The sequence below is a fragment of the Lynx canadensis genome, chromosome B2 (assembly GCF_007474595.2).
Source record: "Lynx canadensis isolate LIC74 chromosome B2, mLynCan4.pri.v2, whole genome shotgun sequence".
NCBI lineage: Eukaryota > Metazoa > Chordata > Mammalia > Carnivora > Felidae > Lynx > Lynx canadensis.
The window spans coordinates 115669174-115688399 of record NC_044307.1 but is presented as its reverse complement, the minus strand read 5'-3'; the positions used below and the strand labels follow the sequence as shown (position 1 = coordinate 115688399).

Sequence of the window (19226 nt, the reverse complement as noted above, 5' to 3'; positions counted from 1 at the left end):
TAATTCTCAGGTGGATATTAAGTTATGTCATCTAGAAGAGAAAACTAAAAGACATATATGAGCTCATATTTAATATCCTAGCAATTTGGAAATTTGCGAGTTAACAGGTACCCTCTGCCAGCAGCCAACGGACCATGAAAATAAGTCATAAATGAATAGAGAAGGGACCTTGAGATGTGTGAGAATTTTAAACTTTAAATTTTTTTTTTTCAACGTTTATTTATTTTTGGGACAGAGAGAGACAGAGCATGAACGGGGGAGGGGCAGAGAGAGAGGGAGACACAGAATCGGAAACAGGCTCCAGGCTCTGAGCCATCAGCCCAGAGCCTGACGCGGGGCTCGAACTCACGGACCGCGAGATCGTGACCTGGCTGAAGTCGGACGCTTAACCGACTGCGCCACCCAGGCGCCCCGAGAATTTTAAACTTTAAAACAGAAAGTGGCATGAAATAAAATAAAATCCAGAACACTCATTCTATGTCTTAAGAAACTGAGGTCTAGTTCAAAGACATATTTGATTCGCCCCAAATCACATATTGAGTCAGGAATATAACCAGGCCTAGAACCCAGATACTACAGTTCTTTTATCTGGCACTTTTGTTTGCAAGAGACATACCCTACATTTAAAAGGCTGAAGCTATGGATGAATCAGGAGAGCAAACTAGAGATGGTTCTGGCCAAGAAACCGTTCTAGAGAACAGATGGGCCTTTCCATCAGCAGTGTGGCCAGACCAGAGAGGCCACCTGCAAGCAGAGGGCACACAGCTGCCTAGTGGAAAAAAATCTCTATCAGCCTGAGGAATAAGCAAAATGATAAATACTAACAAACACAATCTGTGTCAGTAAAACTACTTGTTTGGGGACCTTTTAGAATTTTAAGATTTTAAGTTGTTTCAATTTGAAGTTGTATAAGAAGGAGATGACCCTTGCAACCTCTCTCTCTTTTTTTTTAAATAACACGCCTTCGGGGCGCCTGGGTGGCGCAGTCGGTTAAGCGTCCGACTTCAGCCAGGTCACGATCTTGCGGTCCGTGAGTTCGAGCCCCGCGTCAGGCTCTGGGCTGATGGCTCAGAGCCTGGAGCCTGTTTCCGATTCTGTGTCTCCCTCTCTCTCTGCCCCTCCCTCCGTTCATGCTCTCTCTCTGTCTCAAAAATAAATAAACGTTAAAAAAAAATTTTTTTTTTTGGGGGCGCCTGGGTGGCGCAGTCGGTTAAGCGTCCGACTTCAGCCAGGTCACGATCTCGCGGTCTGTGAGTTCGAGCCCCGCGTCGGGCTCTGGGCTGATGGCTCAGAGCCTGGAGCCTGTTTCCGATTCTGTGTCTCCCTCTCTCTCTGCCCCTCCCCCGTTCATGCTCTGTCTCTCTCTGTCCCAAAGATGAATAAACGTTGAAAAAAAAAAAAATTTAAAAAAAAAAAAAAAAAAAAAAAAAAAAAAAAAAAAAAAATTTTTTTTTTTAAATAACACGCCTTGGTTATATATCAACCTCAGTATGATTGAAAATATGGGAGTCAGTGTAAATGTCCAGGCTATTTAGGGCAGAGTCCTATCAAACAAAGTATTCAGTCCCTGAAAAATGACATACGCCCCTCATACTGTCACATTACTAACAAAAAGTCATAATAATGTGAGATTATAGAGCAGAGTAAAAGGAGTCTATGGCTAGACTTAAAGGTAGTTTGACAGATCAGTCAGATTTTACTTAGGAAATCAGGGACCTGGACCATAGAAATCAGAGAACTAGTTGAGTGAAATAAAAAAAAAATCAGGAGAGTATGTTGCACACTCAAAATAAATGTAATGTTGCATGTCAAATATACTTCAATAACAAAAGAAAAAGAGAAAGAAAAACCAAGAGAGATTCTGAGCATAAAATTTGTAAAAAAAAAAAAAAAAAGGCATGACTGGAGGCATTTTAAAATAGAGTTGGGGAGGCCACCATAGAGAAACTGCCTTACTCATCTTCATTTGAACTGGGCCAAAACCTTTGGACTGGGCAAAAAGGCAATTGTTTTAGGCCCTTGCGTGAGATTGACAGGACATTGGGCATCCTTAATCATAAATCTGTTGGTTGTGGAATTTCTGAAGCTAGAGCACTTAAATAATGCAGACCTGATAAAGTTTCATTTGTTAGCACCAACAGAATGGTCAATCTGTATGTAACCAAAAGCAGCTCAGCCTGTTAGTGTTGCAGGATTCTTTAGCTCAATACTTGGGATCCATTGTCTGGCTGCTTGGAAGAATGAAGAGGTGGACACAGAATAAAATGAGCAGCCGGCAAAATTTATTAGACAATAAGATTAGAAAGTAAGAATAGTATGAAAGCTCTCTTTGCAGAGAGGGGACATTCGAAAGTGAATGCCCACGGACTATAAGCAAGGGACTTTGTTTTATAAAGTTTTGGTCGCAGCCTCCCCTCCCCCCGCCCCCCCCTTCCTCCTCCCTTGTTCCTTCTCAGGTTCTACCTTTATTGGCTAGGTAACTCTAAATGCCTAGTCATTCCTTTTGAGTGGCTCATTTCCATTGTATCAGGGGTGGTCTATGGCCATACCGTTCCCTGTGTGTCATATGTTTTATGGTCTACTACTTATTTTTAGTCAGGTCTTTTGTCAAATTCCTGAGGGAAACCTGAGGGGGAGTAGATGGTGTCTGTTATATTCTTAAGAGGAAGCTTGAGGGAGTTTGTTGTGGTCAGATGCTCCCAGCATTGTTTCAAAATGCTTGTTTTTCCCCACCTAGGGACCTCAGGTCCTAACTTTTTCCTGTCTGCCTATTTTACCCTGTTTTTCCCTACCGTGCTCTTTTATCCAAATCATGTAGTTGCCCCTTTCCTCCTTTTCATAAAAACTCCTTGTTTTCACCCCACAGGCAGGACACTCTTCTGGTTACTGTGGGAATCTGTGCTCCCCAAATTGCAGATCTTTAATCCCAAATAAACACTCTCTTGCCTCTCATTGTGGCTCTTCATTTTCTGGTTGACAGCTTCATAGATAAGAGCCATCTCTCTTCTCTGTCAGCCTCTGTTGATTCCTAGGGAATGTAACAGAACACCATGCTGCCAAAAATGTGATTCAAACAATGATGACATTTCACTGTGAAAGACAATCAGACCTAGTGAGGCAAACCGTTGATCAGAGCATTGAGTCTTAAGAAAAATCAGGCATTGACACTCACAAACCTCGAGTGGTCCTGTTGTTTTTCACAAAGAATAATAAGAGGGGTTCTTTTTTTTTCTAATTAGTATACAGTGTTGATCCAAAACCCAACACTGTTTCCTTAGAAGGTTCTTTGCCAACATAAGGGGGAAAAATAATTTATAGAATAAATGGAATGAAAAGCACTCCTTCAACATCAGTGCTTAGTTTTCACTTCTTTTGGAAAGAGACAACCTATTTATATACATATTTTCACTCTGGAACCAAAGCTCCTAACTAAGGTTAATTAAGCTAAGCAGGGTAACAATTACAAAGGAGTTATCATTATTGATGTGTGGCAAGAAGCGAGTTTCAATGCATCGTTTCCATCTGTCTCTATTACTTAAGAGAAGACTCATTTATGCTTTTACACTAGAGAGTTGAAATATATATATTTTTAATTTTTTTTATTTTGAGTTTATTTATTTTGACAGAGACAGAAACAACGTGAGCGGGGGAAGGGCAGAGAGAGAGGGAGGCAGAGAATCGCAAGCAGTCTTGGCGCTGGCAGCACAAAGCCGGATGCGGTGCTCGGACCCATGCAACCGCGAGATCATGACCCGAGCCAGAACCAGGAGTCAGACACAAACGATTGAGCCACCCAGGCGCCCTGAATATATTTTATGTTTAAAAGAAACTTGGGTCCAAGAGGTTGGTTGAACAGACTTTTCCACTAAATTCTCATTGAAATGCTAAAGGAAAAGAAAATTAGGGAAATCAGAGAAAGATGACTTCTAGCGATGTCTAGAACACATGATATTGATGATTTTAACATGGTGAATGGCAAACCACCCAGCAGTTCACCAACCCACCTGGAGAGTCAATGGTCGGTTTTCAGAATGAAACACAATGAAGCTCCAAGGTGTAGAGAATGCAGACAAGGCTAGCCTGAAGCTAGGCAGGTGATGTAGGGTGTAGTAGGATTCTCAGAGAGTCATGGCACTGAGGCTTTTCTTTCCAGGAAGCAACTTTATTCCTGCCAGCAAGGCTCAGTTGGGTTCATACCTGAGAACTGAGCCCCGAACGCCACGTGGGGTAGTTTTTTATACATTTTTTACTTCTTTGTCCCCCATATGTGGTAACACACACAAACATGCGATCTGATTAAGTGGTCTCATGTTACAAGGTCATGAGGGATGTTGTCACATATGGCATAGCTAGGTTACCTTGAGGGGTTTTTGGTTGTCGTTCTTTTCTTTAGGGCAGGACCCTACCACAAGGGAAGAAGGGAAAAGGAGTTCTCAAGCTCACCCTACCCACATTGTAATGAAGTGCATAGATGCTGATATACAGTTCATGGGCTATCATTTCTATCTTGCATTTGGCCCAGAAAGTATATGAGTAAATGAAACCAATAGCAAATATTTACTTAAAGGAAGAAACAAAAGCAAAAAAACCCTAACTGTATACATTTAAACTGTGAAGAATACAATATAAACAAGATAAGATTACATCACTGCCTGCTGTTATTCAGCATTGTTTAGGAAGTTGTAGCCAAAGGAAGGAAGAAAGGAAGGAAGGAAGGAAGGAATTCAATAGGGTATAGATATGGAAAAGAAAATGAAATTTATGATTCTTTACAAATGATAAGATCAGTTACCTGGGAAGTCTAAGATTATAAAAGAACCATTAGCACAGATGAGGGAGTTTAAAATAGCCCCTCTTTCCTAGAATTAAAATAGAAAATTCAAGGCTTTCCTATATTTGCGGGGAAAAACCCCACAAACCCAAGGGAAAAAAAAAAAAAACAGAAAACTAAACAAAAATGTAGCAGTGGTGAAAGAACAGATAAGTGGAAAAGAAAAAGATCAGAAATTGACCCAAAAATGTGAAACAATTCGGCATAGGATAAAAGTGGTGTTTCAGATCAGTTTGATCTTTCAATAATATGTTGGACTAAATGACTAAAAATCACAGTAGATCACTATGTCAGCAACATTAATCATGTATCAATTCAAAAAAACAAATTTTTGATGATTCAGAGAATTTGAAAAATATATAATCCTAGAAATATTAGAATAAATACTGGTGAACAATTCTAAGTATAGAGACCCTTTGAAATTAATGTCACCAAAGATAGAAAACTATTATGATCTGGTCAAGATTCTTTTTTTATTAAAAAAAAAAGTGAAACTGGGGCGCCTGGGTGGCTCAGTTGGATGAACATTGGACTCTTGATTTCAGCTCTGGTCATGAACCCAGCATTGTCGGATCGAGCCTGTGTCAGTCTGGGCTCCGTACTGAGCATGGAGCCTGCTTAAGATTCTGTCTCTCCACCAGCCTCTCCTCTGCTAGCACATCCTCTCTCTCTCTCTCTCTCTCTCTCTCTCTCAAAAAAAAAAAAAAATAGTGAAACACGGCAGTAAAGTTGGAAAGTGATGTGGAAACCAATTGATATCCAGGATTTATTGACTGTTCTTAGTATGTCGAGGCTCTTTTTATTGCAAGTGAATTAAGAGTTCGGTGTTCTGCAGGTGATTCAAAGAAAGGGAGCAGTTCTAGAAAATGGTGCTGCTATAATCTTCCCAAAACACTTGGTCCAGGGACCATGTATGGAAGCCTAGTAGAATATATTATTTAGGTACACAATGATTTCTGGTCGTTAGGAAGATCATGCCAGATCTAGTTTGTCAGCTGTCAGAAGAAACTACCACACAAAAGGTATCTCCAGGAACTTGTGTTGTTCATAAATTTCTAAAAGTATGTTTCTATTTATTTATCTCTTGGATATTAATATGATTATGCATTCCCCAGAGGTCTGGCTTCATAAAGACAAAGGTGCTCCAGAGCTGGTTTAGCAGAGGATCGGAGAAACTTATTAGTTGTCTCTCGTGGCATAGCAGTAAGGCTGAAGAAAACCTGTTAGAAACATAATTATCCAACTTTCTTCTCCATGGCATGCATAGGAAGAGCCCAAGAGGAGACGGATGGTACATTACTGATAGAGTGTCATATAAAAGTGTATGTATAATGTCTATGCACTAACTGCGGAAGAGAGGGGAGATAGACTCCCATATTGAACAATCTGTTTCTTTATCACACACTAGGAGTCTAGAGGAATGTATAAAACAATCCTCAGATTCAGGTTTGAAGCATACTTTCAACATCAATATATTTCACAAAGGATAGAGTATCTGAAGTGCTTTTCTACTCTGTACAAACCATGCCCAGTCCCAAAGGGTTTGTGACTTTGGGTCTTAAGGCTACTCAACATGGACGCTATCACTGTAATTATTACAGAATCAGAGAACCTCCTCTCTGGATCCACTGGCCATAATTCCATATGTCCTTGATTCTTCTGCTTCCTCTGCATGCCTCTTCCCCTCAGCCTGCCCTGGTACAGACTGTCATGTGTTCCATTTTATCCATTTCCAAGGACCTAGAGTTATGAGTGGAGCAGTGGGGGAGAAAGTAGGGACCAAAAAGGACCTCTTTCTAGTAAAATTCCTGAGGGTTGTTATGCTAAAATTATCTCTGCCTCTATCTCTGATGTAAATTGTATTTCCTAAGGCTAACTTTTTATCCCAGATTAGTCCTACACTTGTTCCTAGAAAAAAGTTAGGTGTAAGAAAAATGGACCACAGCCTGTTGCAAAAGCCCTAATTGCAGGCTCTGGGAATGAGAACCACAATTTAGCTGATAGACTGGTCTCTTTATTGTACACAAGGAAGAATCTTTCACATCTTGGTAGAAGACAGAGTTAGAAAGGATTCCAGGAACTTAATGTGGAAGAAAAGACCCAGGTGAGAATAGGGTGGGATAGAAATGTTTGTGCCTGCAGGAATTACGGCAGATGTTTACAAAAGTATAGTTTCCAAGTTTTCCTGAAGGTGGAAGCCCTGTGGGCTTCCAATAGGAAACATAGTATTGAGGAAAATGTGGGAAATGGATGTGGAAAACAAGGCAGTTATGTGATGTTTCCCATTCAAAGAGCCACAGGGGATCTTTCATTAGTATCAGGACCCTCACCTAAAGGCACCCACCAGGAAAGTCTACTCATTTGGGATGGTCTTACACAGAGGTGACACCAACACCACACTGCATGTAAGATGTGCATTAAGATGCATTAAAATGTAATAGAACACATCCTCTCCCTGCCCCAACTCCCTGCTTCAAATAATCCTACAGACACTCTGGGGAAAGAAGCCTATGTGGTTTCTATCATAAACCCAACTCAGCTAGAGCCCCAGGTCTCATCAGTATCGTCAATAGACCCAATCAATCTTTCCTTTCAAATATTGGTCTTCATGGGGAGGAGTCAGAGGCAGTTGTGTTTCTAAATCTTAAGCTCAGGTAAGAGACATGGCCAGGCACAGCTGACCCAGGCAAGGACAATTCCTTTGTAACAGAGTGTGGAGGAAAACCCCAACAGTATGGTAGACATGACCAGACACTCTTGAGCCCTTGAATACACCTGCTTAGCTCCTACACAGCCACAGCTGAACTGACTTGTCTCTAGTGTTCCTAAATAATTCAGAACTGTTCCTGGTCACTGCCAAGAGCAGGCTAAATCATGTCTTGCCATGAAGTATTCATAAATAATGGTGCTCACTTCATTTTAGTGTGTAAGGATATGGACCATTCCCAGAGGATGATCATGAATCTTACATCTTGCTTGGATACAGAAAAGCTCTCCAGTGTATTTTCCCCAATCAGAAGAATATGACCAAATGCCACTCTTTTGGGCTTTTGAAGATGTTGAGCCCTGACTGAGTGTGTATGTATGAATATTGATTTCTGATAAATCTCAGATGATTTGTTGGTCACCTCCAAATTTCTGTTCAAGGAGGTAACAGGGTAGAAATGAAGATATTACAGGAGTGCTACTTTCTATATCTCAAGGAAATACTTTTAAAATTTTTATTAAGATGGTACATTTTTAGGGGCACCTGGTGGCTCGGTCAGTTGATGTCCAACTTTTGATTTTGGCTCAAGTCATGATCCTGGGGTCAAGGGATGGAGTCCCACATCAGATTCAGCATTGAGCGTGGAGCCTGCGTAAGATTCTTTCTTTCTCTCTCCCTGTCTGTCTCTCTCTCTGTTTCTCTCTCCCTCTACCCTTCTTCTCCACTCATGCTCTCTCTCTCTCTAAAAAAAAAAGATGGTACATTTTTAAGCAACCACAAGGATACCAGGTGATTCTGCAATATTACAGATTTATTTAATAAAAGACATTATCATCCACACATTATATCAAGTCAAAAACATATTGGTCATACATGTATATATTTTCTATTTTAAGGCCCCCTCCTTTTTCTTACTTAGGAAATATTTAATTGTATAAAACTTACATTTGTTGTGTATAGGGGCATGGCAAAACAACCTTTTGTTAATCCATTTTCTTTGAGAGTTTCTGTGAGAAGTAAAGATTTACTTCCTAATACGTCCTTAGAAAATATAACTTTCTATATAGTTGTGTAACTATGTGTTGTGTTGTGTTGATATTAAGTGTCTTGGGACATTAGGTATACAACTGAAAACAGATCAGAAAAGCTAGGGTGAAGACCACTTCCAAAGAGAAATCTCCATGAACTTGGCATTTCCACCACAAGATAGACGCTATAGGGTCATCACACTGTAAACGTGGTTTATGTGAAGCCATTCACTAAGATACTGAAGAATTAATGCATCTAGGATATTGTCTTCTTCTGAAACAAATTTCAACAGAACCGCATCTGGGATTTCTTTAAAACAACCTTCAGTATAGAGTATTTTTGTGATACTTCCTCCAGGAATATAGATACAAAACTCAAAATCATCTATTTCAGGAATGCATGGGCTTTTTTCCATTTCTTCCCAGTTAAGGGTCTCTATTTTATTTTGAACAGTTTTTTTGCACCAAAGATGTAAGCAGGTATCAGAAGGGAGTCTTGCCAATGTGAAATGTAGATCATTACAGTGATATGAATGACTGCTTGAAAGAACAATAACTTTGGCACAGTTACTACTTTTCACCCAGGAAAGCAGCTTTTTCACAGAATGGCTTTGATTTGTACTTAATAAAAATGGATCTTAACTGAAGAGCCACCAGCTTTTTTGAAGGCAATGAATATACTTCAGCATCTGTACTGAGTTCTATTGAATTTACTTCTGCAGTTGCATATGGACAGTTTCCAACCATCTGCCCAAGAGAAGTGGTGTAGAAGTAACCAATCTTACACATATGCAGCATAGAAATAATCCAATCTATTACAAGCTGGCCAACATTTCCAACAGGCACTGTTGGCATTAGGATGGTGAAACCCCCCGGGGTCAGAGACCGATTCTCTACAGCAAAACATGGTCGCACTGAAGTGAGTGGAAGGGCTGATGGGGAGAAAGAGGGCGGCTCTGTCCCAAAGCCCCAGAACTTTAAAGCCTCTTTACAAAAAAACTCAACTTTCCTTGGACAAAAATGAGATTGATATTCAAAATGGCTCAACTTTTAAATGTTGCCACTCAATCAGTTGCATTCATTAGCTCTTAGTTTACCTGTGCCGGCATTTAATAGAGAAATTGATAATTAGACTACTTTGAACAAGCTAGTAGCACCTCTTTTTCACCTGTGGAAGGATAAAATTATATGTCCACATATCATAAAGTATCATTATCTCAAGGAGAAAGAACATTACGTACAAGGCATTGGCTTCCTCATGTTTTCTTTTTCTCCCTACTAACAATATCAAGATTTGAAAGACCTCATCAAATAACTGGAAATTTATGAATATTAGATAGATTCCAGGCTTCTGGAGCATGGAGCTAGATGTAAAAGCTCTCAGAAAATGTCTATGGCTCCAGGGACAAATTTATTGATCACATATGTTATGAAATATTATTTCTGCAATATAAATGTAAGTTGCTACTAAAAATCTTCCTATGGTGTTGAGCTAGATATAATGTTTAAAGATACTCAAATCATGGGAATGCAAGCTGGTGCAGCTACTCTGGAAAACAGTATGGAGGTTCCTCAAAAAACTAAAAATAGAACTACCCTATGACCCAGCAATTGCACTACTAGGCATTTATCCAAGGGATACAGGTGTGCTGTTTTGAAGGGACACATGCATCCCCATGTTTATAGCAGCACTATCAACAATAGCCAAAGTATGGAAAGAGCCCAAATTCCCATTGATGGATGAATGGATAAAGAAGATGTGATATATATATATATATATATATATATACACACACACACAATGGAGTATTACTCAGCAATCAAAAAGAATGAAATCTTGCCGTTTGCAACTACATGGATGGAACTGGAGGGTGTTATGCTAAGTGAAATTAGTCAGTCAGAGAAAGACAAAAATCATATGACTTCCCTCATATGAGGACTTTAAGAGACCAAACAGATGAACATAAGGGAAGGAATCAAAAATAATATAAAAACAGGGAGGGGGACAAAACAGAAGAGACTCACAAATATGGAGAACAAACAGCGTTACTGGAGGGGTTGTGGGAGGGCAGGTGGGCTAAATGGGTAAGGGGCACAAAGGAATCTACTCCTGAAATCATTGTTGCACTATATGCTAACTAATTTAGATGTAAATTTAAAAAAAATAAAAAATAAAATAAATAAATAAATAAAAATACTCAAATCAAACATTTTTTATACAAAGCTGTCTGATATCACATTAAAATTGTGCTGCACTGTGTAGAAATGATAAACGCTATTATCCTGCTGTTAGAAATTACACAGTTACAAAAGAGAACAGTAGGGCCGCATGGTAGCAAAATGTTTGGTGGGACCAGAGTGGACAGGTGGATTCAGAACCAGGTTGACTGGCCAGCTCTGTGCCCTCTGGCTCCCTCTCTCTTAATCTAGCTGCATGCAAACTGCAGGGCAGTTCTAGTGTGCTGTGGGATATGTGGGCACATCCTCGGGAAGGGCACCAACCACTTATCTTCTTTTTACTTTATCATTAGTAGCAACTATTTATTTCCCAGAAAGAAGGCTCACAGACCAACAAAATTGTTGCAGACCTTGAAATCTGGCTCATTTTATACTGCATCTGAGAATAGAATGCCTATTTTCTGGGGCGCCTGGGTGGCGCAGTCGGTTAAGCGTCCGACTTCAGCCAGGTCACGATCTCGCGGTCCGGGAGTTCGAGCCCCGCGTCAGGCTCTGGGCTGATGGCTCAGAGCCTGGAGCCTGTTTCCGATTCTGTGTCTCCCTCTCTCTCTCCCCTCCCCCGTTCATGCTCTGTCTCTCTCTGTCCCAAAAATAAATAAACGTTGAAAAAAAAAATTAAAAAAAAAAAAAAAGAATGCCTATTTTCTGCAAGAGAATGTGTACCAGTGTTTGTTAAATTTTAAAGTTATTATCAACATCAGCACTGAAAACCTGGTTTTTTGAATATTAATTGGAATGACCCTTTAAGTGTGGGCTATTTTCTTACCAGTCCCATAAAATATGTAAATTTGTAATTATAAATATATTGCCAATTTATGAGGCCTGTTTAAAGATTGCATGAAACAAAATAAAACATCCTTAGCATAGGGTGAAATATGTGCAATGATAAAATTCTCTTGATTATTACTAGATGGCACAATATAACCTTAATATAATATATTCTCTCTCTTTTTTTCTGTTCACTGTTTTAGGTTCTGTACAAATGGCATCTTAATGATTTCAAGTCAAATCATAATTAATATTTATTTAATCACTTCCATAAACACTGGTCAAATGGTGTCCTATTAGCTGAGTGACCTTAGACAAGTCACTTACCCTCCCTGTCCTCAGTTTTCTCACCTGTGAAATGCAAATAATTAGTGTACCTACCTAGCTCAGAAGAGTTGTTGCGATGTTTAGGTGAGCAAATAGATGTCAGCATTTAGAAAAGTGCTTGACACTTTGTAGGTTAGTTATTATTATTTTCCAGACTACCAGATTAGTCTGGAAAATAATAATTAAATTATTAATAAAATAATAATAAAAGAATAATAAAATTATTATTTTCCACTCTACCAGATACTTATATATAAAATGTGAGTATATGTGTATATTTTCCACATTTTAACTTTCCCAAGATCAGAACCGAGACTTGAACTACTATCTGCATGACATTAACCTCCAGGTCCACAGCTTCTCAGTGTGCTGTGCTGGGGCTCTTTATGCATTCAGTCTCCATTCACATTTATTAAGTGCCTACCATGTACCAAAATGGTGACAGGTTCAGGGACGTCTTCAGTTCCTATGGAGAGAGGCCGGTTCTGTCTGCGAGGAAAATGGGTGGAAGAGGATAACTCTTAGGCAGGACACTATGAGTAGCTGCACAGTCCTCCAAGAATAGTTGTTTGTTTGTTTGTTTGTTTGTTTGTTTGTTTGTTTTTAATATGGACACTGCCTTTAATCAAAGAAATGCATGGATCCCTAGTATGGAATCTCAAAAAGCCAAACACATAGGACATCAATTTTAGAGAAAGAGTAAGGCCTTCTCATTTTCCTTGAAATGTCTCCACATACAGGCTGTAGTCACATGGTTAATTTGCCAGCACTTTATCGTCAACATTCTCCTCCTTGATAGAGCTGCCTCCCTTTCCCATTAGGCCACATGGTTTGAATGGGAGTGGTTATGTTATTTCAGATCCGATCCCCAACCCCCCCCCCCACTTCCTGTGATATTAACTCATTCAGGATTAGGCTCCAGCCTCAGGCTGGGTCAGTCATAGCATGGTGGCCTCTTTGCCTTGGCTGAATACACCAAGGGTAGGCCCATGACCTAAAAAGAGTAACTCAGTGTCCTTCCTTGGGCTTTTTTTCCAATTAGAATTAGGAAAAGCCAGCCAGCACCTCCTGGGAGAAGGGGCAGCAACAGCCAGCAGAGCAAGAAGCCAGAGTCTCTAATTGGAAACAAAAAATGAAACTGAAAAACAGAGAAGAAGAAACAAGAGGCTAGGACAGGGAGTCCTGGCAGTGTTCCTGTCCCAAGAATTGATTAACAACATTTCTTTAATCACATTTGACAACAAGGTGTCCCTCCACGAAGCTCGCTTTTTGCCCCGGCTTGTTTGATTTGGAATTTTGTCACTTTAACCAAAGGAATCCTTACTAATCCAGATGGTCACTCATTCTGTCCTAAGCGTAGCCAAGAAGTTTAAGTTGTTACCCCATAATCTGTTCGGGTTTAATCCTCACAGTATGTGGGTGTAATAGCAAAAGACAACCCAGAAGATAAAACAAGGACTTAATATGGTCAAAGCTTATGGTTCGTTAGGACGAGTTTTATCGTTGAAGGGATACATGACCCCCGGAAATGCCAAGCACTTTACAAATGGGTGTGTCATTTCAGTCCTAAGCCTGCAAGGCTAAGCACTCCGAACATTCTGCCACCTGTAATTTCATTAGTTTTAGACATTAGGTGAGTGGTATGACTTCACTTTATTAATTTATAAAGGTCCTGATTCAATCCCTGAACACCAATCAATTAAACATAACATTTCCCAGATATGTACACTCAGAAATTCAAGACTAAAGGGATTTCAGGACCCTTGGTTCTAGTGCGAAATCCTAGAGCAATAACCCAATTCAGAAGATCTCTTCCTGTGGTTCTCCCTCTCTCCCTCCTTCTTTTGTCTCAATGGACATAATGTAGGATCTTGAGATTTCACTATACCAATGTGTTGCCTATCAAAGCAGAATCCTAAAATGGGGACATGACTGGGGCATAGGGCCAGACAGAAACTGGGGACTCATTTATTAGTTTTATGTCACCTTTAGACACAGAAGAAACATACCCTAAGCTAATTTGGAACAGTATGGAATCATTCCTTTACTAATCAGTATACAGATCAAATTACAGCTAGTTGATATGTGTAGGAACAATATAGAACATAAAAAATAAAAACATGGTTTGGAAAGGACAGTTTTTTATTACTGAAAAATTTTCTATTCATTCACCTATTGTGGGGGTTATTGCAGGTCTGCAGGTTTCCCCTGGTGTCCCCAATCCAAGAATATCACAACCCTGCTTACCCTGGAGACATGACCCCCCCCACACCCCCCCCCCAAACAGCAGTGTCACTTAATGCAAAAAAGCTTGACTTCCCAACTTCTCCCTCTGTGGGAATGGCCCCAAAGCTTTCTACTTCTCAAAAGATCACAGTATTAAGAGTGTCTATGAAATGCTATGTTCCTCCACCCATGTTAATTCAGCCAATTTACTTTTTGTCACATTTAGTTTTACTACTTTTTCTTTATTTTCATAACTATTTTCCTAAACTACGTCCCAGGGATCAGATTGGATAGCAGCAGTTCCTGGCTTATTCTGATTTTGTCTTCCTGAAATTTATTATGCTCTTTGACTGTCAGGTAATTTCTACCCTTTCCTTCAAGTATCCGTAGTATACGCCTGTGGCTTTCATATTAAAACAAAACTCTGTTTTGGCACTTGAAACCTCCACCAATTCCTTCTTATTTTTTAAACCATTATTTTTTTTCATTTACTCATCCAAATCAGACTATATTTGAGTGCTTACTAAAACTGCTCTCCTGGGTCCCAGGGATGCAGCAGTATAGAAAATAAAGCTCTACTATCATGGAGCTCCCACACCAGCATAGGAAGGCAGACAAGAAACAAAGAAACTTATACAACATTTGATGGGTGGAGATGAGTGATAGGAAGAAAAAAATTAAGCAGGATTAAAAAAAAATAGAGATTGTTGAGTGGGCACAAATTTATACAAAGAAGTCTGAGACTATTCTAACATTGGAAAAAGACCAGCAGGAAGTGTAGAGGTGAAGCAGGCAGTGATTTGGGGGAAGAACGTTCCTTACAGAAGGGAAACAATGCTCCAAAAATCATGTCATGAGTGTGCTTGTAGCGTCTGAGGAAGAGCAAGGAGGCAGGTATGAAAGGGGAGAGTGGAAGGAGAGCTGAGCAGAGGGAGTGAGGAATCCAGATCCTGCTGGCTGGGCTGTGTGAGCCACATGTGGGTTTTGCTCTGGGAGAGGCAGCAAGCAATTTTAAGCTTGAGCAGAGGAGAAACATGATCTGACTTACAATGGAAAAGATCCCTCCAGTCATGATGTGGACATTACTTACATCAGAAAGAGAGCAAAGGTAATAAGCGTTTCTATTTGCCGCAGTCAGAGGGTGGATCTAGTGTGTGGATGAGGCCCTGGGAAACCTGCACATGCAAGCTTCCGTATAGCCCTGGAAGCCACCGGAAGTCACCGCCTCCCGACCAGAGTAGTGTCTCTCCTAGAAGAGAGCAACAGGGACAAACTTGACCCTTAAGCAATCATTATCAAGTGAGGATCAAAGGAGGGGAAACTTAATGTGTAATTGCTATAAAATTGTAGTCAGTGAAAACACACACAAAAATGACAAACCGGGTACATATTCTGCCAGTTCCGTTTAATGAGTTTTAAAAATTTTAGCTGACTGTCGGTATTTAATTTTAAAATGTTCTGGATTTTGGTCATAAATCAGCAAGACATATTGCTCTAAATTTCATGAAATTGGGTTACATAGGATAACAACAAAAAAGGCATATAAATTTAATGTCTGTTTATTGATTCACAGTGATTTATGATTCCTTAATATAATTTTCTTTACAGCCAAAATATTTTAAGTATTGATAAATTTAAAAATCAAGAATTATTAATTGAGCACAATCATCATAGCATTAATTTAAATTATTTTATTTATTTTATTTTTTTTTAATGTTGATTTATTTTTGAGACAGAGGGAGACAGAGCGCAAGTGGGGGAGCGGCAGAGAGAGAGGGAGACACAGAATCTGAAACAGGCTCCAGGCTCCGAGCTGTCAGCACAAAGCCCGACACGGGGCTCAGACTCACAGACCGTGAGATCATGACCTGAGCCAAAGTCGGAAGCTTAACCGACTGAGCTACCCAAGTGCCCTGCATTAATTTAAAGTTAGAATTCATAGATAAAATCCTAACAAAGGAGCACAAATCAAAAATATCAGAAATAAGAAAACTGTATGGTTATGATCACATTAAAATTTTGAAATTACTGTTTCTCAACAAATTAGAATTGTTAATTTTTAGTTCATTAATTAAATATTAGGAATATACCGAAATTTTGGATTAAAGATTTCAAGAATTATTTCAAAAAGCTCTAGAACTTCCTTTCTTGCATCCTGTGTCTTCATTAAAAATTTCCATCCAGTCAATGACAATAAACCTGGAAAATATATAAAATTATCACATGTAAATTTAAGTTTATCCCCAATTATTGAAATGTTTATTTTAAGGAAAATTCTATGTATTTTTGCATATAAAAATTATATGCTCATTATATGATAATCACACACATGAAGTTTTCAAATTTATAATTTATTGACCAACTCTTCATATAAAAATCAATAAGAAATGTAAATAATCAGAAAACTAGGAAAAGTACACAAACATGTTAAAAGAGTTGAACTTTGCAACAGTGAAGTAGCATTTTCTACATAACAAGCTAACATAAGTTATAGAAATTGCTATAAGACAATGGGTTAGAGAAAACAAAAAATGTTATTCAGTTTTATGACAAAAATGTAAACTCCTGAAAATTATTTTAAGTGCCACTGAACAATATATGACTCATTGATTTTAGTTCATTTTCTCTCTACAAATTTATTGGTAAAATCATAAATTATACCAAGAAAAATATACGTATTGTGCCATTGTTGCATTATTGTCAATAGCTTATAACAGAAAATAAAGCCTAGAATTATAGTTAATTAATTAGATGAAACATTACATATCCTTTAAACAGAATGTTTGGATCAATATGTCCTGATATCAAAAGAGCTTCAAGAAAATTTTTTAGTAAAAAAATATAGTGCAGGGGCACCCGGGTGGCTCATTCAGTTAAGCTTCTGACCCTTGATTTTGGCTCAGGTCATAATCTCAGGGCTCTTGAGTTCGAGCCCCTCATGGGGCTCTGTACAGACAGCAAGGAGCCTGCTTGGGATTCTCTCTCTCTCTCTCTCTCTCTCTCTCTCTCTCTCTCTCTCTCTCTCCCCCTCTTTTGCTGCCTTTCCCACTCTCTCTCTCTCTCTCTTAAAAAACTTAAAAAAAAAAAGGGTAGGGCAGAGCAGTTTGATTTCATTTGTGCAAACAACACAAGTTCATATTGTTTTATATATAAATGAATTCCAGAAATTTGCACCACCTCTGAAAATTGGGCAAAGGGCCAAGAGATATAAATGAAGTGGTGAACAAGATGACTTTTATTTTTATTTAATGTGTTGATACACTTAGACTTTTTAAGTTTAAATATATTGTACACACTTTAAAATAAATTAGTAAAAGTCACAGCAATTAAAATGCTTTTTAAATAGAGAAAAAATAAGTTAGCATTTTAAAAACAGTTTTTGAAGAGAAGAAATATTTCAAGTTATATCTGTTAACATATGAGAGGTAGTGGTTTGAAAGTGTCCCGAGTACTTGGTCCCAGGTCTACCTCTATTTTCTTCCTACACTCTTTGGGGATGGGAGGGAGGATAATGCTTAATTTCCATGAAGAGCTATTCTCAGAAACATCTTTTTCTCATCTCCACGGAGTTGGAGCATGTTACTTGATTGGTGGGTGAGAGCATTTGGTTCATGTTTCTCGGCTGGCTAGAGCTAACCTATTATAAAGTCTCAAGACCCAGGGATAGCTTTTTTCTTTTTTTTTCTATTTAAACTAGCGAGGAAATTGGGCTACTTTAAAATCTTCAGATTTGATTGAGTCAGTCAACACACCCAACAAGAAAGCAAAGGGCTGACGCTAGATTTCAGACTTATCTAGAGTATAGATTTCAGTATATAGGAGGATGATGTGTTAAGGAGAAAGAGCACAGGCTTTAAAATAATGTGCCAGAATGCAAATTTGCTGTCTCATTTACCAGCTAGTGAATTGTTTAAACTTACAAAACCTCTGTTTCTTTACTGGCAAAATATTGGCAATAACGTTTTTTGACACCACAGAAAAATGTTATTAAAATATAGATTCTGGTTACTTAAAAATGCATGGGAAAAGACAAAGATACAAAGGCATTATCATACAACTGGTTTCTAAACTCAATACTTTTGAAATACCAATGATAATTATCCCCAAAAGTCAGCCTATTGAAACAGATTTTTAAGTTGGTCTATAAACTCTCTTCGGTGTTTGTTTACAAATGTTATTAGGTTTTTCAGTTTCATCTCAGATCAGAATTTGTTTTTTTGACATATTTACTTCTCTAAGTAAATAAATATTTACTTCTCAAAATATGTATTATTTCTTAGAGTTAATGTCAACAACTATGAGAAGCTTCTCTAAGTGAACAATTCAACATGATTGCGGCTTTGGAAATAGTTACCACTTTGGCTTACCTACACCAAGACCCATATGGGGAACGGCAAATATTAATAGGAAAAATACAGGGGTTGAAAGCAGCAAGGACTAAGAAAAGATGTTTTCTTTTACCGGGGACCTGCTGTAAAAGACTCCAATTATTTACTTTGGTGCTGTTTCTGAAGAAATGGTTTCTGCCAGACCACAGTCTGCTACATAGTTGTTCGTTTTATTTCCTTTTCTAAAAAATGGCAGACTTTAACAAGTCAATTGATCAACCAAATAAGCAGAGGCCTTTAAATTACCATATACTTTAACTGAATAAATAAATTGTTTTCCTAACTGGTTTAGCAACCTTGTGTCTGGAAAGGCAGCAAAACCCACTTTGCTCCAAAATTAGAAGGTGGATTCGGAGGCTGTTCATAAGATGCCTGGTGTCTTCTAATGCCAGTCACGGAAGTGATCTTCATGAACTCGGTAACTTAATAAATGTAAAATGACCTCCTCTATCAATACAATGTTGAGCCAGCAAAACCAACAAAGGTAGGGATTGCATAAAACAAGGGAATACATTTCCTCTTAGATAATAAAAGGGGAATATGTATGGTAATGAAATCAGTCTATAATAAACTTGTAAAGGGATGATTCTGGTTTACATGTAAGTTTACCTAAATTGCCCATGTGTAAATGATTGGAAATTTTCTTCTTCTAACATAATCCCATTCATTATAAACTAAGTTGGTCTTAGTTTCTTATAAATCTCACATTTCCT

At 38.6% G+C, this 19226-nt stretch overlaps 1 protein-coding gene across 1 annotated transcript; it reads right to left on the bottom strand.

Moving 5' to 3' along the window:
• Positions 1-8636: 8636 nt before the first annotated feature.
• On the bottom strand, positions 8637-18924 carry LOC115514996 (proteasome assembly chaperone 2-like). The gene is given in 6 exon segments (XM_032593349.1): positions 8637-8731; positions 8734-8764; positions 8767-9162; positions 9164-9459; positions 12324-12388; positions 18839-18924. Coding segments are annotated over 6 exon segments (969 nt in total).
• Between the last annotated feature and the right edge of the window lie 302 nt (positions 18925-19226).